This window comes from Setaria italica, chromosome IX, assembly GCF_000263155.2.
Source record: "Setaria italica strain Yugu1 chromosome IX, Setaria_italica_v2.0, whole genome shotgun sequence".
Classification (NCBI taxonomy): domain Eukaryota; kingdom Viridiplantae; phylum Streptophyta; class Magnoliopsida; order Poales; family Poaceae; genus Setaria; species Setaria italica.
Window position 1 is genome coordinate 57,729,061 of NC_028458.1, and position 26,723 is coordinate 57,755,783.

A 26,723-nucleotide genomic window follows, 5' to 3' on the forward strand; every position below is an offset into this window, starting at 1 on the left:
AGAACTCTCTAAAACAACTAATGAAATGGATATAGGTCATCAGTTGAAACGGAGATGTACTGGATCGCTCATGTATGATTATCATTCTACCAGAAGTCCAGAAGCCGACGCAAGAGTCATTATTAATTAAGGCTTGACCTCTGCCTTCCCTGGCGATCTCAGCAGATATTGCCGTTTTTTAAGCCCTTTTTACGAAAGATTCTCACAAATACATCCCTAGCGGAACCAATTCTAAAAATAGACCCTTAGCTTGGCGCCATCCACACTGGCGCCAAGCTTACACGTCTCGGCGCCAGCCATCCTGGCGCCAAGATCCATGCGCAGCTGCTGACGTGGATGCCGACGTGGCGGGGGTTTGGCGCCATCCATGATGGCGCCAAAGCCTTGGCGCCGTGGATCTTGGCGCCAAGCTTGGCGCCGTAGGCCTTGGCGCCGAGCAATTTATCCCATACCTCCTGACGTTTCAAACGAAACAAGTATAATTATTCCGAGGAGTGTGCAACAAACTACGCTCTAGTTCAACTGGTTAGGATATGGGCTTCTTACCCCAAAGATCTGAGTTCAAACTAGAGCCTAATGATAGATTAATTAGGCTTAATAGATTCGTCTCGCCGTTTAGCCTCCACTTATGTAATGGGTTTTGTAAATAGTCTACGTTTAGTACTTCTAATTAGTGTCTAAACATTCGATGTGACACGTGCTAAAAATAAACAAAGGGAACCAAACGCCCCCTTAGGGGATGTTTGGATACACCCTCATAAACTTTAGTACCTATTACATCAAATGTTTAGATACTAATTAGGAGTATTAAATATAGTCTAATTACAAAACTAATTGCACAGATGGAATCTAATTCACGAGACGAATCTATTAAGCCTAATTAGTCCATTACAGAGTTAAACAACTCTTTTATTGGAAAGGCATGAAAACAGATGTTGACAACTTTGTGAAGCAACGTACCATCTGTCAACAAGCAAAACATGAGCACACTCATCCAGGTGGTTTGCTTCAACCCTTCCTATTCCTCAAGGTGCTTGGCAAGATATCTCAATAGATTTTATAGAAGGCTTGCCACTGTCAGAAGGGTGCAATGTCATATTAGTGGTGGTTGGCAGATTCACCAAATACAACCATTTTATCCCTCTCAAACACCCATTTACTGCACATGTAGTGGCTAAGGTGGTGCTTGACAATGTGGTCAAATTACATAGGATGCCAAGGAAAATTGTATGTGATAGGGATAAGATCTTCACAAGTACTTTTTGGACAACACTATTTAAATTGGTGGATACAAAGTTACTCAGAAGTTTAGCTTATCATCCTTACATGGATGGCTAGATTGAAAGAGTGAATCAATGCCTTGAAATGTATCTTAGGTGTGTTGTTCAAGATTCACCAAAACAGTGGAAAGCCTGGCTCTCTTTAGCTGAACTGTGGTACTATTCTAATTACCACATTTCTTTGGACTGTTCTCCCTTCAAAGCTCTGTATGGGTGTGAAGCAGATATGGGCACATTTCTGCCTTAGGAAACTCAAGACAACAATCTAGCTGTTGAGTTCCTCCAGAACGAGAACATCAGCTAGCATCTCTGAAAGAGCATCCGGCTGCAGCTCAGAATCGGTTCAAGCTTCAAGCCGACCGCCACCGATAGATAGAAGTTTTCAGGTGGGAGAGCAGGTCCTACTAAAGCTTCAACCACATGTCCAACGATAAGTGGTAACTAACCCTATCCCAAGCTTGCCTTCAAATACTTTGGCCCATTTGTTGTAGAACAGAGAATTGGACAAGCTACATACAAGTTGAAGTTGCCAGAAGGAAGTCTCATCCATCCAGTGTTCCATGTATCACAACTCAAGCCGTTCACACACAACTATACTCCTGTATTCAAAGAACTACCTAAGTTAACTGATTTATCAATCCAAGACTTGTCACCAGAAGCTGTGCTTGAGCGCCTTCTGGTCAAGAAAGGCTCCAGGGAAATTCCTCAGGTTCTTGTTAAATGGACTGGGCTTCCTACTACTTCTTCGACTTGGGAAGATTTCTATGTGATCAAGAACAGAAATCCAGACGCTGTTGCTCGGGGACAAGCAACCTCTGTAGCCGGGGGAGATGTAATGCCCGGCCGTGAATGAGTAAGGCGCAGCACTGGGAAGATATCTTGAGTCGTAAGCAGATGTGTTAGGTGTGCGTGTGTGGCGTGAAAGTGGACCCAGACTGTCAGCCTGTGTAAGCGCTTAAGTGTGTCAGATGGGTAATAGTGTAACCGTTGTTATATTTCTAAGCTTAAGTGTGTCGGATGGGTAATAGTGTAACCGTTGTTATATTTCTAAATGAATGAACTGGCTCTCGGGGTTCAGGGTTCCTCCCTCCCCAGCTACTTCCCAATCTGTGTGTGACTCACGCCGCCGGCGAGCTGCCGACGGCCACGGGGGCATTACACAACCCACCGGAGACAGCGGGAGTGAGGCCGACAAGGGAGAGGCAGACGGCAGCCGTGATGAGGGATAGCTTGGAGCCGGCTGCCATGACCGAGCCGAGCAAGGGGCCGACGATCTAGAGGAGTGGTCGAATGGGAGACTTGGTAGCAGTGGAGGTGGAGGACCAGAGGCAGAGGCCGTTCGTTTGGACTTGGCTTGTGCATGGGTCAAGCGACCCACCCAATCAATTCGTGTAGACCCAACCCAATCCGGAATCCATGGGTTGGGTTGGATTTTAGGCACACCCATCTATTGGTATGCCCTGTTAGGTAGTTACGTGACCCAACTAGTTCTGATAATTAGTTTGGGTTTATTGATTTTAATGGTTAGGGTTTTATTTTGGATTCATTTTGGTTGGTTTACAATGGGCTGGCCCATCAGGTGGTCCGATTTGAATTGGATTGCTAGAGCAAGCAGTTTGGATGGTAACGGGAGTGTATGGATCGGTATGAGTTTGATATGCCTTTCGGCCCACGGGTTACACAGGACCAAAGCAATCTCGCTCGCATCGCATCGCAGCCAGCCAGCCACAGACGGGCAGACCAACCCAACCCTAGCCGCTGCGCCGAGGGGTCGAGGGCCTCGCCGCTCCTCCACCTGGACCTCCGCAGCCACCTCACCCAAAATAGCACCAGGCCACGCCTCCCACCCGACCCGGCCTCCTCCACGGCCACCGCCGGCTGTCCGAGCTTTCCAAGAAGCCGGCGGCCAAATTCTCCAAGAAGACGGCGAGGGCGCGAGGCTAGCCAGCGCTGAGCCGCCGCCTCTCCGCCTCCGTTCTCCATCAAGGCGTCGCCACTCCGCCTCCCCGTCTAGGCGCTTCCCTCGGACACCTCGATCTGCAGCGGGCACCTCCACCTTGGCCGCCTCCTCCGCACCCGCCCCGACGCCTCCACATCGTCTTCCTCCTCGGCAGCCACTCTTGTGAGTTCGTCCCCCTTCATTCTCTGGAAAACTTGTCATCGTTTTTGTTCTGGAAGCATTGCAGTCCATACTCAGTCGGTGACAAAGGTTATGGTACTGAATCACAACATGTTTTCCAATAAATACTTGGATTTTGGGTTAGGATGTTCTAAATAAATGAAACGAAGTAGGAAAAGTTTTTACTTAATAAATTTTGGGGTATGGTCTCTTTGCAGTACATGTGTGATGTCTACTGCCTAATTCTTTCTTGATGAAGGATTGCTCTGTAGTTTGAGCAATCCTACTTCTGCCACTTGATGGAGGATTTGTACGTGAGTATGTATACTCTGAGCATCTTTGTTCTGAGCATTAAACGACACCGACTAACTTTCCCCGAAATTTATATCATAGCAATCCAGTATGCATTGTGATTTAAGATTCCAGTTAAATTCTGAATTTCCATATTAGAATGTAGATTCATTTCGGACATCACCATTAGCTACCACAGTAGAATGGATCATTGATGTTGCATTGCTTGTTTAATTTCTCTTACTCTTCTGTTTGATTGGAGCTGTATTGCAAAATGAATGTTGCATTGCTTGTTTGATTTTGTGAGGCAAAGATAGCATGTTTGAATCGGTGAATGGTTGTGCCAATTCCTTGCACGAGATGTGCCTTGTTCCCTGACTCTAGTTTGTTACCCATTTAACCCATCAAATCCACCCAACCAACCCATTAATCAATCACCCTTTTGACCCATCTAACCCACCCAGATCCAATTAGCCAGTGGCTGCACCCAAATCCGTCATAATCCACCATGAACAGGGGACGGGACGGGGAAGGAAGGAGGAGAGAGAGAGAAGTCCCTCGTGAGGCGCAGGTCGGTTGGGCCGTGTGAATTATCGATAGATAGTGGGCCAGGCAGCTAGTCTCAAGATATGGGCCGGCCCATATCACCGGCCTGCGTATCGGATACGTATCATTAAGTATTGGAGAAAAGAATAATTAAAAAAATTGTTGATACGTTCGCGGGTACGTATTTGGACGATTTCGAGATACGGCCCAGCCCAACATCCCGGCAGTCCCCAAGCCCGACCCCCTCGAGACGCATTGCGCCGCCGCTCACCCGTACAGCGGCAACAAGAGCGCTGCCGCTCGCCGATGACGGACCTCCACCAGACCACCACGCATGTCCAGACAAAGGCAACTCCCAATACGGCCCCTCATTTGCCGCCACCATCTATCAGGGTCGGCAGCGCCAGAAAAACGCCGCCTCTGGCCCCCCATTGCCTCAGTGTTCGCTGGCGAGTTGAACAAAAAGCGCGGGAGCAGTCCAGTATACCTAGGGGCCATCGTCGGCTCGCTTCTCAGCCGCTGCTTTTCTTTCCCAGTGACGCCGGGCGAGTGAGCGCAGCAACAAGGTGAGTTCAGTCTTCAGGCAGCCTGTGTTTGGGTTGTCCCTGAGCTCTGTTCGAGATTGCGGCCTTTGCAGCGCAAGCATGGAGGATAGCAACGCCCTGATTTTGCCCTGCAAGAGGAAGAACAAGGGGCAGGGGAAAGCCAAGGTAATATCAGCTTAACATGGAGCCTGTTTATTAGCTTTCCTTGACAGCTCCATTGCAAAGCCAATGTTATGAACTTATGATGGTTCCTGTGTGAGCTCTGTAACCTCTGAATTGCCAGGACGGAAAGAAAGCCAAGAAGGAGGACCCAAAGATGAGCAAGACTAAGCTAAAAAAGCTGCAGAAATTGGAGGTGCGCCTACTTACCCTTACCAATTGGTTCCCTTTTTTCGCGTTGTTATTTAGCATTTACAGCTATTTCTGGTTTGGCTGCGCCCAGGAGGAAAAGCGAAAGAAGCTGCTGCAGGCTCAAAGCATTGAGATTTTGCAGTACGCACCTTACCTTATTCTGTACAGAATGAGACATGTTTAGTTATTTACTATGATACCTTTTCTGATGGTTTTATACAACACTGATCCCATACAATAGGAAGCACAAGATCTCAGAAGATGCATATTCACTTCTGCATGCTTCAGGGACTATTGGTCAAGTATGGTGGACCAACCTATGACCCTCAGAATTTAGTTATTTTATCAATATACAGGTGCATTTCAAATTACTCTATTATGCAGGTTGAGACTTTGAAAGAAAAATGCAGGCGTGCCATGCAGTTGTCCAAGGCTGGTTTGGATGTTCCGGAAGAACTCTCGCTATTCAAGAGAAACGATGATCAGAAATTCTCTGAAAACAGTGACCCTGTGGAGCACATTTTGCCACCGAAGTTTGTTGAGCCTGTAAAAAGTGAGGATCCTGGTAGGGTACATGAGAAAAACATGAAGAATGATTCAAGGAAAGCTATGGAATGCCAACCAAAGATGGATGTTGGAGTAAGCATTCCAGAGCCCAAAACTGAGGAGCCTAGTGATAATGGCCACCTGTTGGCAAATCAGAAAATTCAGTCTTCAATTCCAAGTTGCTCTGGAACAGAGCTAGATTTGCAGGTGATCAATCTGCATATCTGCTATGTTTAGCTCACCTTTATGATCATCAGTAATACTATAATGGTAACCTGTGTTGTAATTATTTTAGTAGTTATTTGATCATAATAATTCTTTGTATTGGCAGGATAAAGAGCCAGGACAAGGGGAAGCTGCCATGCAGGAGTGCATAAATCCTCCAATTGTTGTGCCTGTGTCAAGACCGCATGAGGTTGAGAAGGCAAGGAGAGATCTCCCAATAATAATGATGGAGCAGGAAATAATGGAAGCTATCTATGAAAATTCTATAGTAATCCTTTGTGGAGAAACAGGCTGCGGTAAAACTACTCAGGTCCCTCAGGTGAGTATGTGCACACACACATTGTACATCTTGACATGGTATTATCTGCTTGCGTTAACTGATAAATAGTTGCCAAAATTGTCATTTCTCCTTATTTTATTTGTATTCTACAGTTCCTGTATGAAGCTGGCTTTGGCACAAGTGATCGAGCTGACAGAAGAGGGATGATTGGGATCACCCAACCACGACGTGTCGCTGTTCTTGCCACAGCTAGGAGGGTGTCCTATGAGTTAGGACTTAAGCTGGGGAGGGAAGTTGGTTTTCAAGTTCGGCATGACAAATTGGTGGGAAGTAATTGCTCCATCAAGTTCATGACAGATGGTATTTTGCTGCGAGAGCTCCAGGTTGTTTATCCGTCTTCTGTTATTCTGTGGATCTATTTATTTGGTAGAGATATTTTCTTCACTCAAGTTATTGTTTATCCTGGTAACTTATGCCTAAGGAAAGCCTCTAATAAAGAAATGTAATTGTAGCGATGTGCTGCAGTTTTTGAGATCATATCTTTAGTTTACTGCAAAATTATCGCATCTGCTGGTCCATATAAACTATTATAGTAAGGTTTATTCATGCTACCAGTGGTTTACATTGCCAACCAGTTAGTTGTTCCCTGATTGTGTGATCACTGAATCAGTTGTCTTCCATAATTTATGCATACAAATGATGATGATTGGGATCCTGATATGTATACATAGCAATATGTTGTAATTGAATACGAGTAAGACATAATCTGAATCATGCACACAATCACCTGATGTACTAATCTTCTGCAGGGTGATTTTCTGTTGAAGCGCTATTCGGTGATCATATTGGATGAGGCACATGAAAGGAGCTTGAACACAGATATACTTATTGGGATGCTTTCTAGAATTATTAAGGGTCGCAAGGTTGAAACTTAAAACTCTATTTCATTATCCAAGAAAAAAAACCTTTATTTCATATAAATTAAAGTAAAAGTGCACTGCTAACCTTTGGCACTTGGCAGAATTTATATGTAGATCAGCAGGATAAAATACGATCTGGAGTGAAAATCAAGCCAGAAGATATGATCAGTCAGTTGAAAGTGGTGCTCATGAGTGCTACTCTACAATTGAAGGACTTCATTTCTAATAGGAGATTGTTTGATGTAATTCCACCAGCTGTTAAGGTACCTGTGCGGCAGTTTCCAGTAACAGTTCACTTCTCAAAGAGGACACATGATGATTATTTAGGGCAAGCTTATAAAAAGGTTATGTCAATCCACAAGAGGCTTCCACCAGGTGGAATCCTTGTATTTGTCACTGGACAACGAGAAGTGGACTACTTGTGTAAGAAATTCCGAAGAGCATCCAAGGTGCAAACTGCTAAGAAGCCTGAAAAAGTTGATGGCGATGATAATGGCCCGTTCCCAGAAGTAGATGATAAGGAAATTTTGGAAGCATATGATATTGATAGGAACAAATCTGAGCACCCAGATGACATATTTTATTCATATGATGATGATGATGATATGGATCCTGGGCCAAATTCTTTTTCTTCTGACAATGAAACAGAAAGTGAAATGGATACTGATACTGACGATGAAGAGTCTGTTACATATGAAACCACAGAAGAGGATGCTCCAGTATTATCATTTTTGAAAGACGCTGAGAACTCATCTGTGTTGAAGGCGTCATTTGGAGCTCTGTCAGGAATATCAGGAGTGCCAGAAAGTGTTGAGAAATCAAGTGATGCTACAAGTGAAGAAAAGTCTAGTCCATCTGTTAGTTGTTTCAGTAAATGTACAGAACGTATGCCTGTATCGCATGGTAGACTCCGTGTCTTGCCACTTTATGCAATGTTACCAGCTTCACAGCAGCTTCAAGTGTTTCAAGATATACCCAAGGGGGAAAGATTAGTTGTGGTGGCAACTAATGTCGCAGAAACCTCTTTAACAATTCCCGGCATACAATATGTAGTTGATACTGGGAAAGAAAAGGTTAAGAATTACGACCATGCTACTGGCATGTCAAGTTATGAAGTCCAATGGATAAGCAAGGCATCGGCATCCCAGCGTGCTGGAAGAGCTGGAAGAACAGGGCCTGGGCACTGTTACCGTCTCTACTCAGCTGCAGCATATGGTAAAGACGATTTATTTCCTGAATTCGCTGAACCTGAGATTAAGAAAATTCCAGTTGAAGGCATTGTCCTTATGCTCAAGTTTATGGGTATCCATAAGGTACTGAGATAAAAGGCTAATTTCCACCATATAATCGTCTATTCTTAGATTTTTTCCCCTTTTGTGTGCTAATATGAAACATATGGCAAATTTCAGGTTGTGAACTTTCCTTTCCCTACACCTCCAAACAAGGAAAGTTTGGTTGAAGCTGAGCGTTGCTTAAAGGCATTGGAAGCACTTTATAGCCATGATGATTATGATGGAAAACTTACACCAATGGGAAAAGCTATGGCACAATACCCCATGAGCCCACGACATTCTCGTCTTCTTCTGACAGTGATTAAGATTTTGAAGAGCCAGCAAGGCTTTGCTAGATCTAACTTCATACTGGGATATGCTGCTGCTGCTGCATCAGTGTTGAGTTTTACTAATCCATTTCTCAAGCAGTTGGATGAATGTGATATTAATGGCGAATCGGAAGAACATAACACGAATCCAGAAGCTAATGATCCATGTGAAAGGAAAAGACGGAAGAAGCACAATGCCATGGTTAGAGAGGCACAGGAAAAATTTTCTAACCCTAGCAGTGATGCTTTAACCATTGCCCGTGCCCTACAATTTTTTGAGTTGTCAGAAAACCCTGTGGAATTCTGCAGAATTAATTCACTTCATCTCAAAACAATGGAAGAGATGTCAAAATTGAGAAAGCAACTTCTCCGTTTAATATTTCACCACAGCAAATTTTGCAAGGAATTTGCTTGGAATTATGGAGATTCTGATGATGTTGAGCAGGCCTGGAGGAATGAGTCCAGTAAAAGACCATTGCAAATGAATGAAGAGGAACTTCTTGGGCAAGGAATCTGTGCTGGATGGGCTGATAGAGTTGCAAGGAGAAATCACACCTATTCCAGAGCATCAGGAGATGATCGTAAAGTTCGAGCTATTCGCTATCAATCTTGCGCGCTTAATGATACCATATATCTGCACCGATCATCGTCTGTTGCCCAAGTTGCCCCAGAGCTTGTAGTTTACTCAGAGCTACTTAGTACAAAGAGGTTATACATGCATGGTGTAACCACTATAAAGCCAGGGTGGCTTTTAAAGTATGCCGGTTCTCTCTGCACCTTCTCTGCACCATTGGAAGATCCAAAACCCTATTATGACCCCATGAATGACCAAGTCTATTGTTATGTTAGTCCGGTCTTTTCTCGACATAATTGGCAGCTTCCCTTGCATAGTTTACCTATCAAAGACAACACCAGTCGCCTGCAGGTATTTGTGTGTGCTTTGCTTAAGGGGGATGTCTTGCCATGTCTAAGGAATGCGAAAGATTTCCTGGCACTGTCACCATCTTTTGCCTTCGGGCCTGCCAGCCAAAGAAGAGTTGGAGATCTTCTTGACAGGATGCATATTAAACAAAAATCAAAGATTGGTAAAAAATTAATTGACAGCCGAGCAGCACTGAGAGATGCATGGAATGCTGATCCAAATTTTCTCTATCCTGAGATAAAGGCGTGGTACCAGGATAAATTCCATAGCCAGTTTGACTTAAAATGGGAGCAGATGCACCAAGAGGTTCTTCTTGAGGGGCATGAGCTTTTCCCAAAGAGGTCCAAGAAAGTTAAAGGCTAGTCAAGAAGATTACGGTGCAGTTGGTTAACTGATAGAAGCTTCTTTGCCGTGGTGACATTTTTTCAGGATTTGCCCTTTATAGGCTCATCTAACATCACCTTGGACTTGTAGCAGAAAAGATACAAAAGAAGCATTTGTCATGGTAATACACTGTATGGTTGAGAACTAAGATGGTGGCTATCAATCTCATTAGCTCATTTGGTGTGAATTTTGTCAGGTCCAACTGATAAGAATCGAGTGTAGGGTACCTGAGTATGGGTGGACAACGCAGAGGGTGTTCCATTTCCTAAACTTCATTGTTAACAGTGATGAGTTCATCATAGTCCTTACCCACCTCGGTACACCTTAGTCACCTGGTTCATGATTTATGGTGAACTTGTGTTTGTGTTTGCAGTAAGGTCAGCTGTGTTTGTTCTGTGACGGAATGTGCAAGTTGTACATCCTGAGGTTTGTGGAAGGAGGCTATTTATGTTTCCGTTCTGTCGGTTGATTGGAAACATAATGTGTAACAATACGGTCTTGTAGATATTTCAACATGTGCTTATTGATTTGCCTGGCCTAGCATTCTTCATTGTTCGTAGTCAAGGAACTTGTTCATATATTATTTCCAGTGATTTTGTCGCCAACATTTTTTTCCCAAATACGTAGGGGAGCTGCGTAGCATCATATTAAAAAAGAAGAAAGTGTAGAAACCTTGAGTATACACAAAACCACACCCTTATGTCTTAGTGTACATGCTGTTGTCAACAATTTGTTGTTTATCCAGATTTCTATGCGCTTGTAATATACCACAGCGTATTAAGGAAATGCTATAGTTTAGCTTCACTGTCCAAACACGAGTGATGTGAGTGGGGACTGAGGACTCCCCTTACTTTTTTGTTAATCTGATCTGGTACATGCTTCAGTTGCTGCACTAATGTCCTGTCCTGATAACCTTATAAATATTCAGTTCACTGCTTGTTATGCTATAGCTTCTCAAGTGGCACTTTTTTGTCTAGAATATTTCTCAATAGCTTCTCGCTTCTCATGTCTTTGGTGATTTTTGGAATGACTTGACTTGTAAAATTTCAGATTGTACTGTGGCTGCTCATGTGGTGGAAACCAGTTCAAGCTGTGGTCATTCTGTCAAAGTTGTTCTTTGCAGGTAATGTCCTTGTTCCCTTTGGCTTCCCCTGCAGACTGCAGCACCATGCATGACGTATATATTCTTACATTCGTACGTATTAGTCATGAAAATATTCTTAGTTTCATGAAAACAATACCTGATTAGCAAATTCCAGAACTACATTTTTAACCTTAGTTCCTTGTATCAACTATTTTAAAGCAAATTGTATTGCAGTCTATGATTTTATACTGTGTAATTATTTACCTCTGCTACTAACATGGAGCTATTTTTCAGCTACATCCTTATTTGCTGCTTTTGGTTTCCTTCTCTACGGAGGGAGGTAATAGCTTATTGCTTGATATATCATGTTTCTTTATCAGATGATTACTATGCTATTTGCCATTGTCGAAACTAGAGAATTTTTTGTTTGGTCTTAAGCATTATTATGGTTACACTGCTACTGCTATTGCAGAACACAGCACACTACAGCTCTTATGTAAAATGTGGACATGCAAACACGCATGGGCCTGTAGTTTTCTGTTATCTTGTTCTGATCCTTTTGATAACAGAGGAGCTACTGATAATAATTTGTATATCCTTGTGTAGGCTATTCCTGATGCTGCAGCGTTTCCATGTTGAGTCAAAAGGTCGGCGGAAAAAGTTGAATGAGGTACTTCACTATCATTAGTCTTTCACTGTAGAAATTTCTAGATGACTTGTATGCTTATAATATCACCTTTTACACAGGTTGGCTATGTGACCACCATATGCTTTGGTTGCTTCTTGATCAGATGCATAATGGTAAACCCTATGCAATACCAACTTAAATTCTGAAATAATTCCAAAACATTTTGACATAGTGTGTCTATCTTACAGATGTGCATTAGTGCTTTTGACAAAGAAGCTGACCTTGATGTTCTGAACCATCCAATCCTGAACTTCTTTTACTACTTGGTATGTTTTTCACTCAAATAAACTGTTAGTATCTGCAGTTTTGGCCATGCTATTTTAGATGACTTGGTATTGCTTCACAGGTTTAGATTTCACTTTCATTTGATTGATTTTCATTTTAGATATTGATGTCTTCTTGGAGATCTATTTTATATGATGATAGGAGATGGTTTTGTGATGCATATATAATCCAACCATATAGACTTAGTAGCATCGTTGGTGCATATATGAACTTACTTTGTGATATCATTTATATCTCTTATGATCAATCGTTGCACTTGCTGATATTATTTGCTGCTGGTGTTCACTGTCTTATGCAGCTTGTTGAGATTGTACCATCGTCTTTGGTGCTGTTCATCTTAAGGAAACTACCGCCAAAACGTGGGATTGCACAGTACCATCCAATCCATTAGTCAGTAACGTCGATGGTCCATTTCTAACAGTTCCGTCCAATTGCTAAAGACAAAAAGGCAAATGTGAGATACCTTGTAGTACCTTTTGTAGGTTTAGTAGCTTTCTTGTGAAGAAGCGTTTACTGAGTATGGCAAATACGGCTTGTTAAAAATGTAAACTCCTGCAGTCATTGCAACCCCAAATGTCACTAACACAACCTGTTTTACCAATACGGGTTTCCATCTGTAAACTTTAGAAGAGGCAAGGACTCTGATTATTTTTTCTGATGGAGAAAATGTGTGATAAGATTGGCTACTTCAGAAGAAGGGTAGCTGCTCAGGGATTATGTCCAACCCCTTTATGTTTGTAGGGAAATTGCTTCATCTCTCCCAATCCGAAGAGGTTGGACCTGATCCTCGTCCACTGACGCAAGCTTGTCTGTATGCAAATGACTAAACTGATGCTTCTCAAATTCTGATGGGACCTAAAGTCTAATGATATTTGACCACCTCCACATCTTAAGACTACGAGCGTTGTTGGAAGCATAGTCAAGCATACACCCAGACTGATTGATACAAGTCAGCAGGCTGTGTGAAAGGAATAGATGGGTTCATCAAACACAATAAAGCACACACCTGTCTGATGATCAATCAGCTTGACAGCATGTACCAGATCACAACAGGCATCAAAATTCAGAGACCCATAAGAACAGGTTGGAATTTGAACGATTCATTCTCATCTTACCTACCAGCCTGTTCAGAGGCTTCCAGTCTGATTAGCAGGTGGTGGTGCGTTCATTTTATTCCTGTGATCCTGTCCAACTCAACTGCCATTCCCGAGCCGGTGCCTATCACAAGTTACGTTCGGCGAGTACTTCTGAATTCTAATTTCTGAACAAGGGACCGTGTGGTGTGCATGCAAGCAAACCGACAGCACTTGAGGAAACAATTTGAGTGGCAAAGCATTTATTTGTTTCTGAACAGAAAACGTGTCAGTGCTCGCTGGGGTGCCGGCAGAAATTGGGGCCTGAAATGATTGCCACGACCGGGCCCGGCCGAGAAGCACCCGTGCGCGGACAGTTTGAGAATTTTCAGAGGCTGCTGCGCTTTCGTGAGCTGTGGCGATGCGCGGCGGCGGTCGCGCGCTCGGTCTCGACAGCAACCTATGGGTCCCCGAGGAAACCGGAATGGAGGGGAGGCCCTGCCGACCACAACTGCAGCATTTTTTTTCAAGAATACGTTGGAGAGCCGTGTATCTTTATATTAAGGGATGTTTGGATAGTAGGTGCTAAACTTTAGCAGTGTCACATCGGATGTTTGGATGCTAATTATGACGACTAAACATGAGCTAATTACAAAATTAATTGCACAGATGGAGTGTAATTCGCGAGACGAATCTATTAAGCCTAATTAGTCCATAATTTGACTATATGGTGCTAATTAGTTTTGTACTTAGACTATATTTAATACTCCTAATTAATATCTAAATATCCGAGCGAATTACACTCCATCTGTGCAATTAGTTTTGTACTTAGCCTATATTTAATACTCCTAATTAGTATCTAAACATCTGATGTGATGGATGCTAAATTTTAGCACACTGAAGCTAAACAGGTCCTAAGAAGATGAATAAGTGAAAAGGTTTTAGTATAACGTGGGCCGACCGGGCACACGCACACGGCAACGCATTTCAACTTAGACAGAGAAGAACAGACCAATGAATGAGGAAGGAAACTAAACCGCAGCATCGTCGGCACCACCAAACCTGCCATCAGGCTACTCATCTTTTTCGGCAGCAAAGCATGGTGCCTTTGCTAATGCATATACGGATGCCAACTTTTCCTCTCAAGTTCATGGTGCCTTCTGTTTAGCAGCGCACGGCACATCGTGCGGTCGTGCAGTACATCGGACAAGGTGCTTAATTGGAAGACCAAACGATGAATAATGGTGTTGATCCTCACACACCACAGTACGGTGCTGTCTACCTGACTAAACTTGGAAAAACCATGCAAAATCAGCCGTACTAAAACAGACAGTTGCACGGGATTATTCGGTACCACGGTTACTAAAATCCAATACTGAAATGCTCCATTTTTTTCAAATGGGAAAGATAACATATTCAAACAAATAAAATTTTAGCATCAAGATGCTTTATAGTTAGTCGACATACAAGAATGGACATATCAATTCTAGTTAGTCAACTACATTGTTGTCTGAAACATATCAATTCGCGTTGGATGGGCTGGTCACAGAATAAGCTATTCTATGACTGGATACGAAGAATATATATATAGACACACATATAAAGACCTAGTAAACGTCCACACAGAACAGTGCAGCCTACAAAAGCACGCTGAAATGAAGCCACGCGAAAACAATCTTGGAGCAGTTGGAGGATCGCCGTCAAGAAATGCTTTGCGCTCCTGGATTTGGAAGGATGGAGATAGCGGCTTCTGAATTTACTTGCTACCCCCATTTTTCATTTTGTTTATCTCCCGTAGCCGGCGGGCACACGAACTCATGCATTATCCATGCATGTTCTTTAGTTACCTTCCTCGATTGAAGGAGCCAATGAATGCACTAGTAGTTTTTCACCCGGCTGATCTGTTTCGTGTTCCCTGTTGAATGAAAGGAAGCTACCTCACAAGAATGCACACAGTCTACATTGCAGCTAGTACCGTTGATTCATCAGAATGCACTTTAATTTGCTCTCTTGTTAACCGCTAATTGGAAGGTGATTATACCTTTCCCCTGTTCGGTTGATGCGCCAACGAAGTGGATTGACACAAAGCAATCAAAGCTATAGTAGTCTAGTACGTACACTGTTGCTGTTGGTCAAAGTCGTGTGCATGGAGTAGCATATCATTGCGTGATTGCATAATTACATGGACCTAACCCAACTAATCATATGCATCATCTCGGTCTTGGGATAAGAATGATCACGAGAAAATGCAACTTGGGTAGCGATGAGAATTCTCTGCATGCCTCTCCATCGACAAGGAATTATTGAGCATCTCTGTCGTAGCAGCTTATGCTTGTCCGACTGTATGAGAATTCTCTGTTGATGAATGCTTAGAACTCAAGTTGTGGTTGCATGCGTCTCGCTGTTGTCCAACTCCGAAGGAGAGAGCCGGCCATTTAGCTTATACTAATGTTCGAAAAGGACTTGTATGCAAGAATCCGACGGTTGAGATTAATTATATACTACTAAAATATTAAGCTGTAGTATAGGTAGTATGCATGAGTAATATGTGTAATATAGGGGTATGATTGGACATATGTAAAATGATATTGTTGAAATATATCAAATCTTTCTTAATTATCCTATCTTCTTTCTTTTTTACTTCTCGTCTATTTATTTCCACATCTCTACTCGTTTCCTAATCTCTCGCACGCGCACTGAGGCAGCGGCGGCAACTGCGCGGCAGGAGCTCGGGGGGGCAGCTGTGTCCAGCAGCTCTGATCCACGGCCTCGGACGGCTCTGCGGCCGCCGCCCGCGACGTGTTGCCGGCAGACCGGTGAGACCGGGACCGCAAGGTGTGCCGCGAGATGCTCCCAAACTCGTCCCTCATGTCCTGAATCAGGCTCCTAAAAGACATCCTCCTCCTGCAACCTCCCTCGCCAAATCAGCTTCTGTCCGTGGGCACACCAAGAATCTCCAGCCAGTTGACGCCACTAAATCTCACATCTATGAGCAGCAATCATGGCAAATCTAGTCACATACAGTACATGCCATCAGCATTCCGAATAAATCTCCAAAAAGAAAAGTTAGACCTATTTTCTCAATCATGCTAATTACAATTTTACTCGTATAAAAAAAACAACCTATACTCAATACTATTCTGGAAATGGTATGCCTTTCTAAGTGTCAGCAAACAGCCAACCAGGATAGTGCTCTGTGTCCCCTGGATTCTTGTTGCCTTTTCACTTTCTAAAAAAAAAAGCAACACTGCATTACATGCACTCACTTGTTGCCTTTTCTCTTTCTCCAAAAAAAAGCAACACTGCATTACATGCACTCATCAAAGCTCTAGTCATCTGGAAAAGGCAATCTCATATTTAAGCTTCTTGGCAGTTTCTCAGCGTGAAAAGTCAGAAACTCAAACAAACAACGAACTTTTTTGTGCAGCTTTTGTAAAGCTGGAAGCTCAAAAAAACTGAGTTTATATGAAAAACTGGAAAGCTTAGTTTTATGAGCTTTTCGTAACTTTTTGAGCTCAGAAATCTAAACACATCTTTTAAAAGCTAGCATTGCTTTTAAAAAAAACTCAAAAACTGCAGCTCAAACAAACATATCCCGAGCCTCTAACCACCTGAATTTCAATGAAGCAGTGTGGTTGGTACCTGAAATCAAGGAAATTCCCAGATGTGACAGGAACAAACCTGTGATCTTATCTTTCTTTTGAAGGCATTCACGAGCTGGGGACCAATAAAAATATACTAGAACTTTAGAACATTTGCCTGCCAAGGGCGTGATACAGAACCAAAGAGCAAAGAAGGCAGGAACCCAGCTCAAAATGACTGACCTCTGAACGCTCCTTGGTGTCATGTGTGGCACTGACTACTACTCTACTGGCTAGCGGCCCCTTCTGATTTCTGTACACTCCTCATGCCCTCTTGGGTCCTCCTGTCACGTCTTGTCAGTGCACCACTTGCCTGCCTGACACAAATATTTTGCCCAAGTTTTTCCTAGTACGTGCCAAATGGACGAGGAATTCAGATTCAGATTGTACGCTTCACACGTGCATTCCCTGTCACAGTGTCACACAGCTTCCTCCATCGGTCGCAAGAGTAAAATTTCCCGATCCTATTTTTTTACCATTAACCACAGTAAGTACGGAATAGTGACACCGTTCACTTTTTTTCATTCGTTTGATTATTCATCTTTTTATAAATATTTTAGCAAATAGATAAACCTACAAGTTAAATCTAAAGTACATTGACAATAGACATAATGATAGATATTTTACTTTAGTTAATTAACTCGTTTAATAGATATTGGTTGTCAAAGTAAAAAATCAACGGTATCATATATCATATATTTAAAAACAGAGGGAGTAGCTGCTGCATGGATTCAGTAAAATTTGGTACTCTCCCGCCAGTCCTTTCACCGGTGAATGCTGTCACTCGCTCTTCTCCCTCCGATCGTTGCTCAAAGCAAATATGTTTACACTTTTTCAAAGCCAATCCTTTTCAATTGACTATGAATGATGAAATCATAGAGATTAAAAACATAAAGATGATGTTGGATGATTTATCATTAAACCAACTATATATATTTGACTTTGGAAAAAAATTTAAACGTAGTGACGGAGTGAGTAGGAAAAAAGAGGAAATTTTTATTTTCAAATTTGCTCCGTTTAGCGAACCGGGAAACGGCAGCTGCAGCGGCAGACGCAAGCTGACCTGCTTGCTTGGCCTCAGCCCTCAGAGAAGTTCAGTTTCAGAGCAATTGCTGCGTGCAGACCGCGGCGCACGTAATCTGCTGCGATTGCTTGCTGCAGTGGCAAAGGTGAACAGCTCGAGATGTAGGAAATCTATGCTTCTTTCTCTGGTTCCTCCATCAAGCAGATGCACCTACATGATTAGTTGATCGCTTGACAAATCTTAGGAGTTGTTTGTATCATTAGTTAAAGTTTAGTCCTTATCACATCGAATCTTCGAATGCTAATTACGAGGACTAAACATGAGCTATTGTACAGATGGAGGTTAATTCACGAGATGAATCTATTAAGCTTAATTAATTTATGATTAGCACATATTTAATGTAACATCATGTTGTCATAGATCAGCTACTTGCCTTATTTCCTTTCCAACAGAGTATCGGCATTGGTTTTTTTCGAAAGACCGAGTATCGGCATTGTTTTTTTTCGAAAGACCGAGTATCGGCATTGTAGTAGGCACTGCAACTGAATAGTCTGTCCACTTAAAAATTCTGTAAAAATATTACAATAATTTCTTCCAAATGTGCTTACAATCTGCTGATTGGAAGATCATTACAATAATTTCTTCCAAATGTGTCTTTTTTCTGACGAGAAAAGTACTGAAATTGGAACCAAATTTACCCTCAGCTAGCAGTAAAAAAAATGTAAGCACCCGGGAGCACATTCTGATTCCCAGATATTTGCACAAGTCCAAGCACGTTACAACAAACAAAGAATTCTATGGTGTCACGAAATTGAGGGAATGGATCCAGCCAAATCTCTGCTTGCAATTGCTAACGCCCAAACTCCTGCCGCTAATCCTCAAGATGAGCATTAATGAATTCCACCGCCACTAAGCGCACTACAACTATAATATTGCAATTGGACATCACGAAATCACAAGTCTACGGACCCCGATCCCCACTTCTTAAGCTTCCTGTCTCGCCGGCCGTCTCCTCCCTTCTCCTCCTCATCCGGCCTCCCCAGCTCCCGCTCCTCTTGGCCTCGCAACTGATTCAGAGCCCGCGCCATTGATGGACTACGAGCGCATCCACGAGCCGCTCCATCGTCAGGTGCCCACCTCGCCGCGGTCCCCGTGTGAATTTGCTTTCTGAGCGCTCCGTTTCTGGATCTTGCTTGGTTGCCCGTCCTGATGTCGTGCTGGGTTGTTTGCAAGATTGAGTGGAACCTGGCATTGGCACCGATGATCTCGTTCGATTTGTTAAGTTCCGCGCTTTCTTGCTTGCTCGTCTTGGGTTCGTGATGTTCTTTGGATAAAAGTTTGAGGCTTTCCATACAGTTTGTGCTTCTTGAGGTGTGACTTTTTAATGGTTAGTTCTCGGAAAGAAGGCACGCCTGTCGTTGCTGAACTCGATGATAGTTGAGGATTTTTGCCGCCTGGACAGATTCCTTGCAGTGCTTTTTTCCTTCTCTATTCTTCCTTCGAATTCGGCTGGCGCTTTGGTACTTTTGCGGCTAAATTTGACGCGCATTTCGCCGAAAAGTTGCAGCTTTGTCCAGCAATCTGATGTTACGCGGCACTGTTCTTGAATTTGGCATAGCTTTCTGTGCCGTAGCTTTCAATTGCTGGCGGTTGCAAAGATGGGATTGGGATGGGTCGGACATTTCAGTGCACACTTCACTAAAAAGCTGGGATCTTCTTGTCTGTTCCGGTGTGATTCCAGCTTTATTCGGTTCTAAATTGGCGCAATTTGTTGGTTCGATTCGCCTCCATTTCTCTATTTCACCATTTCGACTCTTCGTCCGCCACATTTCACCCTTCTTGGTTCTTGCGGCCTCACCGACCATTTCTTCGTTCACTCTGCTCCAGTCCGGTGGATTCTCTCCAGCTAAGCTGCGAGCAATGCTTCGAGGGCTAGAGAAACACCAGCGCAGCGGCGATGACACATCACCGGAGGCCAACGACTCCGGCGAGCTCGACGACCGGAGTAAGTCTACAGCCTAAGCAAATCGTCAAATTGTTGCATGATTCAACCTTTGCCATTTTCTGAACGCTAATTCTCTGAAACTGAATACTGCATGCGTCGACAGGGAGCTTGGAATGCTCCACCTCCACAGAGATGTCGAGCAACAGTGGCCACAGATCAAGAAACCGAGCTCCGGACGACGACAGCTTCGACTCCGAGAGCAGCTCATCGGGACCGCCGACGGTGAAGAGGTCTGCGGCGGTGGCTGCGTTGCTGCCGCCGTTCTCCCGGCCAACTCCTTCGAAGTGGGACGACGCCGAGAAGTGGATTTCCAGCCCGACGTCAAACCGTACAGGCCGCGCGGGGCCTGCCACTGGGACTGTGCCAAAGAAGTCGGCATTGGCATTTCCTGAACATGGAGGCCGCCCACCGGCCGTTGCTAAGGTGGTTGTGGATGTGCCCACCAACACTGCACCCTTGGTTAAGAATTCAGATGGTAAGCATAAACTTTGCCATGTTATTGATTTTTTTGTTTCAGTTTCAACACATATAGTGTGATAGATTATAGTACTTTGAATTGATAATGCAGTGGTAAATTTTGTGCTAGTGACTTGTGAGGTCCATATGTCTGATTGATGCCATTGGATTGCAGCTTATTATGTGTGTCTGAACTTTGGAGACTGAACTATCAGTAGTTGTTTACAATTTAGCCTGCAGGATTGAGCTAAGGATTATTTAGAATATTTGGTTGCCAAATTTGAGTGTTGGAGCGGGGTGAATTGGGGACAGGTAAACTGTAACATCATGAGTTGCTGGTGCAGAAAAGTCTGGCTTTGATGTTGGGCTGTTCTTTTCATCATGGCAGGCTCTCCTACCCTTAAAAAGTAAACTATAATTAATTTGCCACCCATTAATTTTTACAACAAATATAAAGATGACCGTATAATTTACCTAAATCCGCTCAACTACCAAATGCATTACTTATTTTCTTTTGGGAAATGACTACCAGGATAAACGCTTTTCAGATCAGGATATATTTCAGGCATATTGCATCATCCTCTTATTAGATGATAGCTGCTGCAATTTGAAAGTTCACAGATATGGAATAAAGTTTCATTGGTGTGTTCCTATATTATTGGTACTAGTACATCTCAGTACGCATTTGATCAAAATTTATGCTATGCTCTATTTTCAGGTCTCATTCAATCTGATTTATTTAAACCTGCACAAAGTGCTTCGATCGTTGATGAACCTGCTCCTGCAATTAGGTCAGTCTCGATGAGAGATATGGGAACAGAAATGACTCCAATTGCCAGCCAGGAGCCTTCTCGGACTGGGACGCCTATCATTGCATCTAGTCCAACATCCTCTCGGACACCAACTCCGCAACGTATGACTGAATTCAGTATAAGTAATATCGATTCTAACAAGAAGGAGATGTCTGAGGAGGAGCTACAAATGAATACGAGACAGGAAATTATGGATCTTGGCCAAAGATTAGGCAAGACTACTATAGCCGCATGGGCAAGTAAAGAAGAGAAAGCTTCTGCACATTTCAGAAGTACCACTACAGATAAGGTTGTTGATATCGACAGGGAGGCTCGAGCTACAGATTGGCAGGAGGCAGAGAAGGCAAAGTATCTTGCGAGGTATATTTGATCCGTGTTGGTTAAATTCATCTGTTGTTTATCTTCATAGTATCTTTTTTTCCCTTGAACACACATATGATTTGCATGCTTTGCTATTAGAAGAATAGAAGGTTTTGATACAGAAATGCTAACAACATGGCATGAAAAGGAAAAAAAAGGCTCACCAACACATAATAGTAAAATTGTATGGATTAGAAGCTAGGTGAAATGGTGGATTGCAACTTCATGTAGTTTCTAATTCATTATTTATCCAACCCTTCAACTTATTAGGTTTCAGAGGGAGGAAGTAAAGATTCAAGCTTGGGAAAATCACCAGAAAGCAAAAATTGAAGCTGAAATGAAGAGGATAGAGGTAAAACTTCCATTTCTCAGCTACCTCATGACCTAGCACCAGAGTCCAGAGGTACCATAGACACAAGTACTTCTCATTTGGAGTTTGTATGTAACAGAGTTTCCATACGAAGTTATTACCGAACCATAAGAAAGCACCATCACCCCCAGCAAAATATGACTATCCTGCTACAAGATTGAATCAGGAATACTACAACCTTGCCTGAATTAGTCTCCAGAACATTCTGTCTGTTGCCTAGTGCCCTGGATGTCTGCATCATTTTTATTTCCAAGCTCCAATGTTTTCCTGAATTTGATATACTACATTGGTTGAAGAGAAACTCAGTTTGCAGAGCCTGACGAAACCTTCCTCTGAATCCAGGCCAAGATAGAACGGAAACGGGCGCGTGAGCAGGACAGGCTCACCGACAAGCTGGCAGCAGTAAGCCACCGAGCAGAGGCTAAGAGGGAGGCCGCGGAGGCGAGGAGGAACCAAGAGGCAGCGCGGACAGAAGAGCTGGCGGCTCAGATCCGAGAAACCGGGCACTCGCCTTCCTCGTTCTCCTGCTGGTGCTGGTGCCTCTGAATGATCACCGTCGTCAATCCTCACCTCACCTGCCTATAGCATGATCCGTCATATTTGGGCGAGGTAGAAGATTTGTTCACCGCACGACCTTGAAATGTAATGTCATGGGTCCATCTTCTCAGCAAGGAATGCAGAGTTTGTCGCCATTTTTGCGTCCTGATGCCTCAGATCTATATCTATGCTCTACTGTGACCTCGGCACGCCATGCTCGAATCCTGGCAGGATTTGCGACAAGCTGTTGCCCGGGAAGGCGGCGCAACGCCGGCGAGAATGCCGGCGGCGGATCGCCGATTGCAGTTCGTTCCTTCCCACCACCGCTACTTCTCCATTCTCAACTCGGCGGCAACGGCAATCCCGGGCGTCGCCGGCTCGGCATCCCTCACTGTCCTTTCCCACCACCGCTTTCCGCCTTCCGACGCCACGCGACGGCGCTGCCGCGGGAACATCTCCTGACGAACTAGGAGCTAGCGGAGGCCGCGGGCGGCGCGCGACCTCTCCGGCTCCCGTGTCGTCGGTCCGAAACATTTGCAAAACGCTCCCTGATTATATTTTGCAAATAACCCCCTAATTTGGATCGCGATGCGCGATCCGAATATTTTCATATTACCCCCTGATATTTACAAATAACCCCCTAAATCGGATCGCCCTGGTCGTTGTCCACTCCTCCGCCCGTCCGCCGCCACCGCCACCGCCGTCGTCCTCCACGCCGGAATTGCGGAGCCCCGCCTCGGCCACCAATCTCCGGCACGAGCCCAAGCACCATCACGGCATCACCCACCAATACAACCACCCGTGGTCGGGAACTGGCGATTGCGCCAGGGATGGGCGACAACCTCGTACAGGAGTGGGAGGCGAGCAACTCCGTCCAGGACGTGGGAGTGAATTGCTCCGCGAGCCATGGAGCAAAGAGGCACCGTACCCGAGGTCGATGAATGGCCTGGCCGGCGCGCGAACGCGTCCCGGCCGCGGGCACCTGGCGTGCGGCGCCACGGAGCACGCAGGCGGCGGGTTGGCTACGAACTGTTCGACCGATTCAAGCTCTTGCCCGGGAAGCACGCCGGCGGCGAGTCCCCGATGGCAGCCGAACTGCTAGGCGTCGCACGCAGTTCGTTCGTTCGACAGAACGGGCCACGGTTCGCATAGAACAGGGCCGATGCATGTTGGAGGTGGGCTGCTTCATTGTAAAGCTCGGGCCATGAATTGATCGCAACTTTTGACGGAGTGAGGGCCTAAGGGCTTGTAAAAGGAATCGGAATCGGTGCTCATAGATAGAAGGAGGTGAATTAGGCAAATTAAAAACTTTAATTTATAGCTTCCGCCACTTTTGCATAAAATATATCTATCAAGATATTCAATTAAGGTTGACTTAGTATGAAACAGTCATTCCAAAATAAGTTTTGCAACCCAAGTTGCAAGAAAATAAGTTAATCCTAGCAAGTTACTACACTAAGAAAATAAAGGCACCCAAGTTGCAAGAATGGAATACGGAAACATAAGAGGTGGGGATGAAGGCAAGCAAACTCTTGACGCGAGCATTTATCCTGTCGTATCGGCAGGTACTAAGCCACCACTAGCCTACGTTGTTGAAACACTCACAAAGAGTATTGCTTCCCGGTCACCAAGTCTCTTCCGGGACACCCCTTGATTTGCCACAAAGGCTTGGCTACTAAGGATCACGCCAAGTTCCCCGATCACCTTGATGTTGTCTCCACTAAGGAGCTTCTCCACGAAGGAAGGGGTCTCCACGTCCCCCGCACACAGCCGTTGACGCCACTCCACACCAAGTCGGAGGGTTGAGGACTTACCGGAGAGCCACCGAGGCTCCAAGGCGTCGGCACACCTTGTACAACTTGTGGTTCACTCCTTTAACTGATCACAAGGTAGGCACATATTGCACTCTCTCTTCTTTATGCCTATACAAGCACTAATCATTATCCTAAGCTTGTGCTAAACTTTTGATGAATCACTTATGCACTTTTTGTGGCTTGGATGCGTTCTTGATAAGTCTTGATCTCTAATGGATCCATGCACACTTCAGCAACTCCAAATGAGCGAGTGGAGGCGGTATAAATAGCCCAAGGCATCAAAGAGCCGTTGCTCCAACGGTTAGTTAAAGTGTACCATTGTATGTTCTGATAGTATGCATTTTGGTAGCATCGGCCTCCCCGCGCCCAGATTCTTCACTGAGTAACCGACATATTGCACCGATTCATCCGATGCCCTTCCTGGAGCCCATCAGATCATCCGGTGCAGGGCCATCCTCGTCAAAACCTCTTTGGAACTTCTCTGAAGTAAATATGCTTTGTCCAATGCCCATCAACTTAATAGCATCGGATCATCCGGTGCTTAGTTGATTTTCTTCTTCAACCTAGCGATTCGTCCGATGCATTAAAAACATACCACTGGATCATTCGATGGTCTCCTTTGACTTCTGATCAGCACAGCATAACAAATGCTCCGATGCTTCCCAGGAGGGCCACTGGAACATCCCATGATCGCAGTTTCCTTCTGCGGGCTTGTCACCGACTAATTCGGTAGCTCTATCCTTGCCACCATCGAATGAGTCGGTGGCTACAGTAAACGCTGTTTTTTCGATGTCTTTGCTTATCTTTGATTGTGGTCGTTTCCGTAGAACCTAAAACACCTCCAAGATAAATTCTAAATACTTTGTTAGTCTTGATAACTTGTCCTCACATAATCACTGAAATCACACAGGCCTCATGAGGCCATGTTCGGTAGCTCCTCAGCTCATACTCACACGCGCAAATCCCCCCAACGGCTCCTGCCGTTCTCCCTATGAATAGGAAACCTTCCATTTCTGTTTGTGAATGGCGTCGCTATCCACCCATGCATGGGTTGGATCCACCTGTGCCTCCGATCCTCCTCCTGCTATATATAGCTAGCTACAGAGTCTCTCCCTGAAGCGCGCACACACTTGACCACTTGTGCCAGACGGACCCCGACGACTCGCTCCTCCTTCCCCCCTCCATCATCAATTCCGTCCCCGGTCTCGATCGATCGATCGATCGATGGAGACGTCGGCGGCGATGGACCACCGCGCGGTGCCGTCGCTGTCGGCGGAGGAGAAGCGGCGGATCGAGCGGGTGGCGCGGTGCGTGGCGCGGGACCGGGACGGGGACCTGACGGAGAAGCTCCTGCTGCGGCTGCTCAGCATCACCCGCAACGCCCGCCGCTGGGGCTTCCTCGCGCCGGACCACCCGCTCCACCCCTACTACCTCCAGCAGAAGGTCTCCGAGCGCTGCCGCATCCTCCGCCCGCGCCCCGCCGCCGCCGCCGCCGCCGCCGACCGCTGATCCGATCCGCCCTACCAGCTCAGGCATTGCACGCGGATGATCCGCCGCCGCCGACGTGCTGCAGATCCACTGCACCATTATATTGATTAATTAGCCCCAGCCAGGATGCGCGCACCACCTTAATTTGGTTGTCTTCTTCTGTTTTAGAGTATGTTTTGCTGCTTCCATTTGTTAATCGTTTGTGTGAATATTAGTGAGCATTCTTGGATTGATTGTTGCGATCATAGGATCGTCTGGTAGAAGAAGTAGAACCTGGTCTCAATGTTTACCATCAGCGATGACGCCATTAGCGATTAATCGATTAGATCTGAGATGGACGTGCGTGTATGTATGAATTCGGGTGCACCACATTATCGTACCATATCGGAAATATCTGGATTCTGCAGTACAATATAAATACTTTACGAGAGAGGATGTGTTTGTTCGACGCCGGCCACAACCTATCACGCTACGTATGTAGGCACGTGCTGCTTTCCGGCGACGCCACAAACTTGTAGGCACGTGCTGCTTTCCGGCGACGCCACAAACTTGTAGGCACGTGCTGCTTGGTTGATGAATAAAGTTTGTCACGTCGCGCCGAATTTCGACGACGCCACCTGAGAGCGCCGCCGCATGTCCCGATCACATCGGATGTTTGATACTAATTACGAGTAGTAAACATAGACTAATTATAATTTGACAATGTGATGCTATAGTAACTATTTGCTAATGATGGATTAATTAGGCTTAATAGATTTATCTCGCAAATTAGCCCAGGGCTTCTGCAATTAGTTTTATAATTAACTCATGTTTAGTCCTCCTAATTAGCATCCGACCATTCGACGTGACAAGGGCTAAACTTTAACCCCTAGTATCCAAACAACCCCTAAGACTATTTGCATGCATGCAAAAAGAGATAAAACTGGTGATGTCATCCCACATGCAATATAATTTTGAACTAAAAAAGTTATAAATCTTACACCATGTATCAAAATTAAATTCCGATTGCACCATTGAGTTTGTTACAATAAAACCTTCACAACAAGATCCCACTTGACTATATTTAGATGAATTTTT

The 26,723-nt window shown here is 44.7% G+C and overlaps 4 protein-coding genes across 8 annotated transcripts; all 4 read left to right on the top strand.

The window, feature by feature from the left end:
• Positions 1 to 3,024: 3,024 nt before the first annotated feature.
• LOC101785252 (ATP-dependent RNA helicase DEAH13) lies at positions 3,025 to 10,559 on the top strand. The gene is made up of 11 exons (XM_022823362.1): positions 3,025 to 3,402; positions 4,773 to 4,946; positions 5,065 to 5,136; positions 5,224 to 5,273; positions 5,374 to 5,434; positions 5,517 to 5,885; positions 6,010 to 6,222; positions 6,336 to 6,566; positions 6,993 to 7,106; positions 7,205 to 8,416; positions 8,513 to 10,559. The coding sequence occupies exons 2-11, from the start codon at positions 4,881 to 4,883 to the stop codon at positions 9,986 to 9,988; spliced, it is 3,864 nt and encodes a 1,287-aa protein (XP_022679097.1). The 5' UTR covers positions 3,025 to 3,402; positions 4,773 to 4,880; the 3' UTR covers positions 9,989 to 10,559.
• Positions 9,715 to 12,776, top strand: LOC101771501 (tobamovirus multiplication protein 3). 3 transcript variants are annotated; one of them, XM_014804519.2, is made up of 7 exons: positions 9,715 to 10,130; positions 11,060 to 11,132; positions 11,388 to 11,433; positions 11,700 to 11,763; positions 11,841 to 11,894; positions 11,970 to 12,047; positions 12,365 to 12,776. In XM_014804519.2, the coding sequence occupies exons 1-7, from the start codon at positions 10,128 to 10,130 to the stop codon at positions 12,455 to 12,457; spliced, it is 411 nt and encodes a 136-aa protein (XP_014660005.1). In that variant the 5' UTR covers positions 9,715 to 10,127; the 3' UTR covers positions 12,458 to 12,776. The 3 variants fall into 3 exon arrangements, with proteins under 3 accessions (XP_014660005.1, XP_012698166.1, XP_012698165.1); XM_012842712.3 differs by lacking the exon at positions 9,715 to 10,130 and adding an exon at positions 10,208 to 10,326; XM_012842711.3 differs by lacking the exon at positions 9,715 to 10,130 and adding an exon at positions 10,296 to 10,435.
• Positions 12,777 to 18,735: 5,959 nt separating this feature from the next.
• Positions 18,736 to 22,499, top strand: LOC101785653. 3 transcript variants are annotated; one of them, XM_004985883.4, is made up of 6 exons: positions 18,736 to 18,933; positions 19,692 to 19,809; positions 19,913 to 20,284; positions 20,984 to 21,437; positions 21,708 to 21,789; positions 22,150 to 22,499. In XM_004985883.4, exons 1-6 carry the CDS (start codon positions 18,895 to 18,897, stop codon positions 22,351 to 22,353), a joined length of 1,269 nt encoding a protein of 422 aa, XP_004985940.1. In that variant the 5' UTR covers positions 18,736 to 18,894; the 3' UTR covers positions 22,354 to 22,499. The 3 variants fall into 3 exon arrangements, with proteins under 3 accessions (XP_004985940.1, XP_004985939.1, XP_004985941.1); XM_004985882.3 differs by lacking the exon at positions 18,736 to 18,933 and having other exon boundaries at positions 18,940 to 19,809; XM_004985884.3 differs by lacking the exons at positions 18,736 to 18,933; positions 21,708 to 21,789 and having other exon boundaries at positions 18,940 to 19,809.
• A 2,854-nt stretch (positions 22,500 to 25,353) lies between these two features.
• LOC101786595 lies at positions 25,354 to 25,678 on the top strand. Its single transcript, XM_004985885.3, has one exon. The coding sequence runs from the start codon at positions 25,383 to 25,385 to the stop codon at positions 25,665 to 25,667; it is 285 nt and encodes a 94-aa protein (XP_004985942.1). The 5' UTR covers positions 25,354 to 25,382; the 3' UTR covers positions 25,668 to 25,678.
• Positions 25,679 to 26,723: the final 1,045 nt, after the last annotated feature.